At 47.8% G+C, this 7,755-nt stretch overlaps 1 protein-coding gene across 2 annotated transcripts in view; it reads left to right on the forward strand.

Moving 5' to 3' along the window:
* STX2 (syntaxin 2) overlaps nt 1-3,664 on the forward strand; it is a 49,380-nt gene extending 45,716 nt beyond the window's left edge. For both annotated transcript variants that reach the window (XM_070515828.1, XM_044776075.2), the window contains one exon: nt 1,453-3,664. Coding sequence is in view for 1 of the 2 variants with exons in the window: in XM_044776075.2 (XP_044632010.1) it covers nt 1,453-1,530 (78 nt within the window). In the remaining variant the exon portion in view is untranslated. The remainder of the gene's footprint in view (nt 1-1,452) is intronic.
* Nucleotides 3,665-7,755: the final 4,091 nt, after the last annotated feature.

Consider the following 7,755-nt stretch of genomic DNA (forward strand, 5'->3'; position numbering starts at 1 on the left):
GGGGTGCCCTCTCCTCCCTGAGCAGACAGGCTGAGGGAGCAGTGTGCACGTGGTTTGTGTGCAGGCGGTGATAGGGCCATGCTCGAACTCAAACACACTTGACTCCCCGGGGTGGGCTCTGTCCACAAGAGAGAAGGCCAGCACTGGCTTGAGCCATTACGTTAGCAAGATCTCAGATGAGGATGGTTATTAAACGTGTGGCGTTTAGGGTACAGGGATTCAGAGGAGCACAGCTGGGAGCCAGATGTGGACGAAAGCACTCACAGGGAGTGCCTGCATGCTCTCGAATGCACAACAGCAGCCAGAGTCAGAGCGTGTCCACAGTGGCCCGGTCCTAGGCGATGCAGGTAGAGAGGGTCAGTGGGGCGCACTGGGCCGGCGACACACGGAAGCCAGGTTCTGGAGCCACAGGATGGACACTGGTGGGAAGGAGGGCATCACAGGTCAGAGGAAAGAGGCGTCCCTAGAAGGGTGCTGAGAGAAGTTCTCAGGAAATCAAGAGGAGAGGGCACCAGCATGGCTGGGATGGAGGTCCTCGTTCCCAGGAGACATGCGTCAGATTAACAGGCACCACAAATGGGAAGGAGGCGCGATCCTAAAGGTTCCGAGCAGTTAACTTGGAAGTTGCTGAGGGGCCTGGCTCTGCTGGTCTCCATGAATGACGCAGGGATTAGCTGAGCTCCTGGCGTGCTAGGTTAAGGTAGAGCCGTGTAGTTTCAGCAGATGGGCCTTCGTGGATGAAAGTGTGGCGTACACGTGGTAACTGATTTAAAACAACGACTCTCTGCTTTTAAAAAGAGTCATGCAGCACGGTGTGCCTTTTTTCTTTGTGACTTCCTTCCCTCCTTCCTCACGCACATTTCTGGGAGGAGACTAGAATTTCTTAAGCCAAAGGTGGTTTAGCTTTCAACTGTGCAAGGATGCTTGTTAATTTAAAAGAAGAAAAGTTAATGCTGCTTCGCCCTGCTTCTGGGCCTTGGTTGCGGGAAGATTTCTTACACAGGTGCAGCGTGCCTCGGGGTGAAATTGGCATACGTAAGATTTTTTTCTGCATCGGAGAAATAGATTTGTTTAAAGTTTTAAAAAGATATACAGTGCATCTGAGAAATAGCAGTCTGGAATTTGATGATGATCAGTAGAAAGTGTTCATTTAGAACCCACACGGTGCCAAGCAGACATTCCCTCTTCCCTCCGAGAGCAGAGAGTTGTTTTAACAACACGTTTTAATGTCTTAAATTCACTTAATTTAATATGCACACGTCTGTAACTTAGTGCTTGGCCTGTGGGACTTTCCTTCCCAACCTCCCTCTTCCGTGATCTGTAGGGGTTCTTTCTTGATAATGGACTTGTGTTTTAAACTATCTCAAATTTCAGGAGAATTTTGTTAGGAAATGACATTAGCAATTTCTTTCATTGATATCTTGCAAATTAATGTTTTTCTTTATCTTGCAGAAAATGATGTTCATTATTCTTTGTGTACTTATTTTGCTTGTGATCCTTGGAATTATCCTAGCAACAACACTGTCATAGCAGCATAGCCCAGGAGCCATTTGTCCTTGGAGTCAGACCACATCCGCAGCAAATGAGCATCCTCCCATTTCATGAAAGAATCCCAGACATTGTGACACGTGGCACTGAGTGCTGATCTTTTACTAGTGAATTCAAGGAGGAAACACAACAGAATGTATTGTTCAGTGAAAAAACCATAAGCACAATTGGATGTGATGAGTTAACCCAAACATCCTTGGACTCTGAAGAACACACCACAAACATTTAACAATGTGAAGCCCGTTTCAATGGCCTTAAAATAAGGAATTATTGAAAATTTCAATTTTTTTTTATATTTCAGTGTTAAGAATATATGTGAAGTTTAATTAGGAATATTTTATGTTATAAAGCTATTAGATTTCAGATCTAATACTTTCTTCTCTCCCCTTCTCCCTGCTAACATACGCTAATTAAGAGACGTTTTATACAATGTTTAATTCCTGTTTGTTTATTGTTTGCAAAAATAATTTTTATTATCACAGCTGTTTTGTAAGCTATCTATAATTTTAAATGTTTATAAATTGTTTAATATATTAACATCTTAATTTACTCCACTTTTATATATTAAATATTGCCTTTTTAAAAGAAACCGGAAGCTTCATGATATTAGAGCGGTCTTTGCACAGTTGTTTACATAATTTGCCCTTGGCATAGAAAACAGTGGCTGCAAAGCACCCCAAAAAGCCTTTCAAGTGCCTTCTGTTGATATTGATTTATACGGTTTAAATGTGCCTGATTCTTCCAGGAAAATCTCAATTATTGCACTCAGCTCCATTTCTACCTGTTCCATTACCCAAGATAATAAATTAGTTACTGCGTTGTAAAGACAGTGGTCTCTTCTTTGTTCATTAAAATAAGGTTGTGTTTCTCTGTTTACATTAATGAAGTCTGAATTTAAAATGGTGATAAAACCAAGATTTAGTACTTTCTAAACTCAAGGAAATTATTTCTAGACATGAAGTAATTCTTTTAAATTTAAACTGTTGTACAGATCCCTTAAATGTTCTTGTTAAGTACCTACTATTCTGCTGAACTTTAAAAGTTAATTCCCACATTTACAGGAATCTATGATATTTAAACATTTTTATTGCTCATTAATGTTTCTGAGTATAATATATATGCCTTATTTTTAGACTTGTAAAATGTATGAAATCTCACTAGTACACGGACATCTGTGAAGTTAGCAATGAGTTGGAATTTTAAATGACTATGTGAAGGATACGCAAAATATGTTAACTCTTGTTACTTTTGTATGTGATTGTATAAGCATGTGACTGTATTATAACATTGTTCACTTTGAAAACTAATATAGATATGCTTGATTCTGAACAATAAGTGTGACTTGTATTGAACAGTTTAGAGACTGTGTTCCTTATTTAACACAATTATGAATTCTTCCACTCGTTCATAATTTGTACATCTCACTGCTTAGCTTAGATTCAAGTCTGTGTTTATGCATTTATGTACCTGCTGATCATCACTGTGTACTCAGAATTACTATAAGAGTATTCTGGCTCTAACATGGACTTTTAAAAATCTTTCAATAGCCTGTCAGTGGGATATGCTCACTGATCTGTGCCTAAGTTGAAGATATAACTTGTCTTGAAGGATATTTAAATATTTAGAGATCATGCTTGTGTTACTATGACGTTGTCTGTGATGGTGTCCGTGTGGAGGAGCCGTGTGCTGGTGACAGCCAGCTTCGTCTGTCCTGCCTTCTCTTCAGGTGCAGCCTTACTGGTCCTCACCTTCATGACCGTCCTGACTGTATATTTTCAAGTCAGCCTTGCTGGATTTGGAGTCTTAGTGACTTTGTGTTTTTGTAGTTGAAGTTATGGAAATGCTTTTTGATTTGTGTTTAGATATTGAAGTCATTCATCAGATAGCACATTTGTATGTCTGAGCCTCATGTACCTATTTGAAGTCATATTTTTAAAAATATATTTACAGGTTTATTTGTGACTTTTTATCATTTCTTCAAATATTTCATGTTTACATTAAAAAAATTCCCAGAGAACCAAAAAAATTTTACTTTCTGCCTTGTCATTTCTGGAAAGATTTTGGGGGAGATATTTTATTGCATATCCATTAATAAATTGTTCCACTAAGAAAATTACTCTTTACTTGTGGCCATTATTATGTATAATATAGTGTGAGTTAACAATTTTAGGCATTTTTGATAAATTTTTTAATTATTTGTTATTACAAGCTTCTGTGGTTCGTGTCTCAAATGTCAGCAGCGCGTTAAGGAAGCCCCCTGAATTCTTTTTTTTTTAATTATGTGTTCCTTGCCTTTTTTTTTTTTTTTAAAGATTGGCACCTGAGCTCTGTTGCCAATCTTCTCCTCCCCCAGTTCTCCGCAAAGCCCCCATGGATATAGTTGTATATTCTACTTCTGGGTCCTTCTAGTTGTGGCATGTGGGATGTGTCTCAGCATGGCCTGATGAGCAGTGCCATGTCTGCACGCAGGACCCGAATCTGCCAAACCCTGGGCCGCCAAAGCGGAGCTTGTGAACCTAACCACTGGGCCATGGGGTCAGCCCACACCACCTGAATTCTTGCTATTAACAACAAATGCTAAGTCAAGGAGTTGGGGCTGTATCTCAAAGTCACTGGCTTTGAATTCTTGTCAATTTGACAGATTCTCATTAACATTTATTGATGGGGGGGGTCCTTCTCTCCATGTTCTGAATTAATTCTTCTCCATACTTTTCTTAATCCTCTTTCAGAGTTTTTCTTATGAGTGGAATTTCCTTAATCCATAACCCTTACTGAATTCTAACCATGTTAAAAAGTGATGTTCAAGTACCAGAATTTTAATAAAAAGAAAGGAAAATAAGATGGTCCTGGAGAAAATGTTAATGGAGATAGAGTCCCATACATTAGTGGGTTTTTTTTGGAGGAAGATTAGCCCTGAGCTAACTGCTGCCAATCCTCCTCTTTTTGCTGAGGAAGACTGGCCCTGAGCTAACGTCCGTGCCCATCTTCCTCCACTTTATATGTGGGACGCCTGCCATGGCCTGGCTTGCCAAGTGGTGCCATGTCTGCACCCAGGATCTGAACTGGCGAACCCTGGGCTGCTGAAGCAGAACGTGCGCACTTAACCGCTGAGCCACCGGGCCAGCTCCCTACATTAGTTTTAATTCCGTTTCTTCCACAGTGAATTTCCTTTCAAATTGCAATCTTGATACACGCATTCAGTAATTTAGTTCCTTTGTTTATACTTTTTAAAGAAAACAAAGTTGATCACCTAAATGCCTTGTATTGGTTGGAAACCTTGGGAGGTTCCCAGGTGAAACGTGAAACTGGCCCCAGCACCAGAGGGCAGGAGAGACCCTGGAGCGAGGTCGCCCACCCGAGATGGGGAGGTGGCAGGTTTAGCCAGCAAGCGAACTCACAGCCCAGCTTGTCTTGTGCGGCCGGCGACAGGGAGCGCTCCGCCCTGCCCGCCAGAACCTTGAAGTTAGAGGCCTTCACGGGGTCAGTCGCTGCACCGCCCAGATGGTCTCAGCACCACAGCCCTCAGGCGCGTCCCTGAGCACGCCTCCACCGTGGGGCCGTGGGTGGTCAGAGGGTACCTGCCAAGGACCAGGACGGGCTAGGTGAGCAGCCTGATTGCCTGGACCAGCTCAAAGGTCAACCAGAGGTCACGTCCTCTCCATGACCTTCTCCAAATTTTTATTAACTTCAATAAACCTAAACTCACGTCCTTCCACAAATTTAAAAATGGGTTAAGTTGGGGTGGCATTCAAACTAGACAGTCCGCGTGAGAACCAGGGAAGAGTGGCTGGACTCGGGGGAGGCTGGGTGTGGGGCTCCCCTGCTGAGCAGTCAGGGCGAAGAGCCGGGGGTCAGGGTGGGCCCTGGGCAGCCCCGCCGTCCCGCCGCCCGGCCCGCGTGCTCCACTAGTATGAAGGGGCGGGCCACCGGGAGGGCGCCGAGGCCTGTCCCCCTCGGTCACTGTGTCAGTGGACGCGACACAAGGCTTTTCTCTGCCTCTGCGAAGGGGAGCCCCGTGAAGGGCGACCGGAGGGCCGCGCCGCTCCCGGACAGGTGGACGCGGGCCTCCGGGGCGTTCGGGCTCAGTGCTCGCGTTCAGAGTGCGCGCGGAAGGGACGGACGCGGCACAGCACTCACACGCGGCAAAGAGCCTCCGCGCACGTCTGAGGCCAACGTCGCGACCGTCAGGAAGAGCTGGGAGGCGGCACCCTGTGTTATCACAGGGACCAGGAGGACACGGCGGGGGACAGCGCGGCGCGGCCGCTGCTCGGTTGGCTTTCCGACTGTCGCGTGAACAGGACGCTAACTCCCGGACCACGGAGGGGCCCACGCCTCGGCTTCCCGAGTGGGAGAGGCCCGGGAAAGGCGGCGGGGCCGGGAGAGGTCAGGAGGTCAGCCTGCGCCCTGCGCCCTCGGCCCCCTCTGCGGGAAGGGGGTGGGGATGGGCCTCCCGAGAGCCTTCCAGAAGCCCGGGCGGCGCTTGCGGTTGCTTCGCGTCGCTGCGTCCCCCGCCCAGTGCCCCGTGCAGGCTCTCCTGGAGGGCGCGCCACGAGGCGAAGGCCAGCGCGCGGACGAGGTTGCTGCCAGCGTGTCCCTGAGGTCCTCGTGTCCTCAGGGGGGCGGCCCTGCGAGCTGCGTCGTGGAAGGGTGGGCGCGGGAGGAGCCAGAGTGACCGATGCCAGCGTTCTGCAGGCTCGCGACGAGGCAGGCACGGGGCGGCGGCGCAGGTGCCACTCCGCGCGCGGGCGGAGCAGGGAGCGGCCCCAAGAGGGGGGCATGGGCGTGGCGGGGCTTCCGCGAGGGAGGCGGGGCGTGGGCGGGGCTTCCGCGCGGGGAGGCGGGGCGTGGCGGGGCTTCCGCGAGGGAGGCGGGCGTGGGCGTGGCTTCTGCGAGGGAGTCGGGGGGGGGGCGTGGGCGTGGCTTCCACGAGGGGGGCGGGGCGTGGGCGGGGCGTGGGCGGCGGGGGCAGGCTGGGGTCCTCGGAGCCAGGCCGGGAGTGTGCCAAGAGGGGAAACACCTCCGGGGGTCAGAGTGCGGGGGACAGACAGAGCGGGCTCTCGAGACCTCGGGGGACCGTGACAGCCTGCGGCACAAGGACGAGTGGTGAGAGGAGCGTATTGCCTGCATGCCTTTGTCTTTTAAAGTGCTTTTTGAGGATAATTTACTGTGAATTCGTCCATCATAACTGTAATTCCCTGATTTTCAGTAAACTTAGAGACTTGCGTAACCATCACAACCCCCTAGTTTCAGAACATTTCCATCACCCGACAGAGTCCTCCCAAGTCCACCTGCTGCTAATCCCTGCTCCCGCCGCAGCCTAGTGGACACTGATAATGCTTTCTCTTTATGAATTTGTCTTTTCTGGACTTTTCGTACAGTCATGTGTTGCTTACTGACGGGGACATGTTCTGGGAAACGTGTCGTTAGGCGAGTTCGTGGTTGTGCAAACAACCTAGCGTGTGCTTCCACAAACCTAGATGGGATAGCCTCCTGCACACCTAGGCTGTGGGGTACTAATCTTACGGGACCACCGTTGTGTGTGTGGTCTGTCATTGACCAAAATGTGGTTACCTGGCGCTTGACTGCACGTGGAATCATATTATACGTGGTCTACATCTGGCTTCTTTCACCTAGCGTAGTGTTAGTGAGGCCCATCTGTTTTGTAGCGCAAATCAGTAGTTTGTTCCCTTTTTATTGCTCACCAGTTCACAGACATTTGAATGGGTTCCAGTTTTAGGGATTACGAATAAAGCTGCTCTGAGCGTGTGTGTACGTGTGTTTCTGTGGACAGATGTTTCCATTTCTCTTGGGGAGATTCCCAGGAGTAGAATTGCTGGGTCCTATGTAAGTTTATGTTTATCTTTGTAAGAAGCTGGGAAACTGCTTGCCAAATGCCACGCCATTTTACATTCCCCCCAGCAGCCAATGAGGATTCCAGGTTCCCCCGTCCTCGCTCACACTCGGTGTGCCTGTCTCTGTGTGTTACAGCTCTGCTCACGGGGGCGCATCCTGGCTCCCTGTGGATTTAATTTGTGATTCCCTAATGTTGAATGAAGAGGAATATCTTCATGTGCTTATTAGCCGTTCGTATACCTTTTTTAGAAATACATCCACTCAAATCTTTTGCACATTTCAAAATTGGGCTGTCTGCTTATTTTTGAATTGTAAGAGTGCTTTGTATAATCCAGATGAAATTATCGTTTTACA

Source organism: Equus asinus, chromosome 8 (assembly GCF_041296235.1).
Source record: "Equus asinus isolate D_3611 breed Donkey chromosome 8, EquAss-T2T_v2, whole genome shotgun sequence".
NCBI lineage: Eukaryota > Metazoa > Chordata > Mammalia > Perissodactyla > Equidae > Equus > Equus asinus.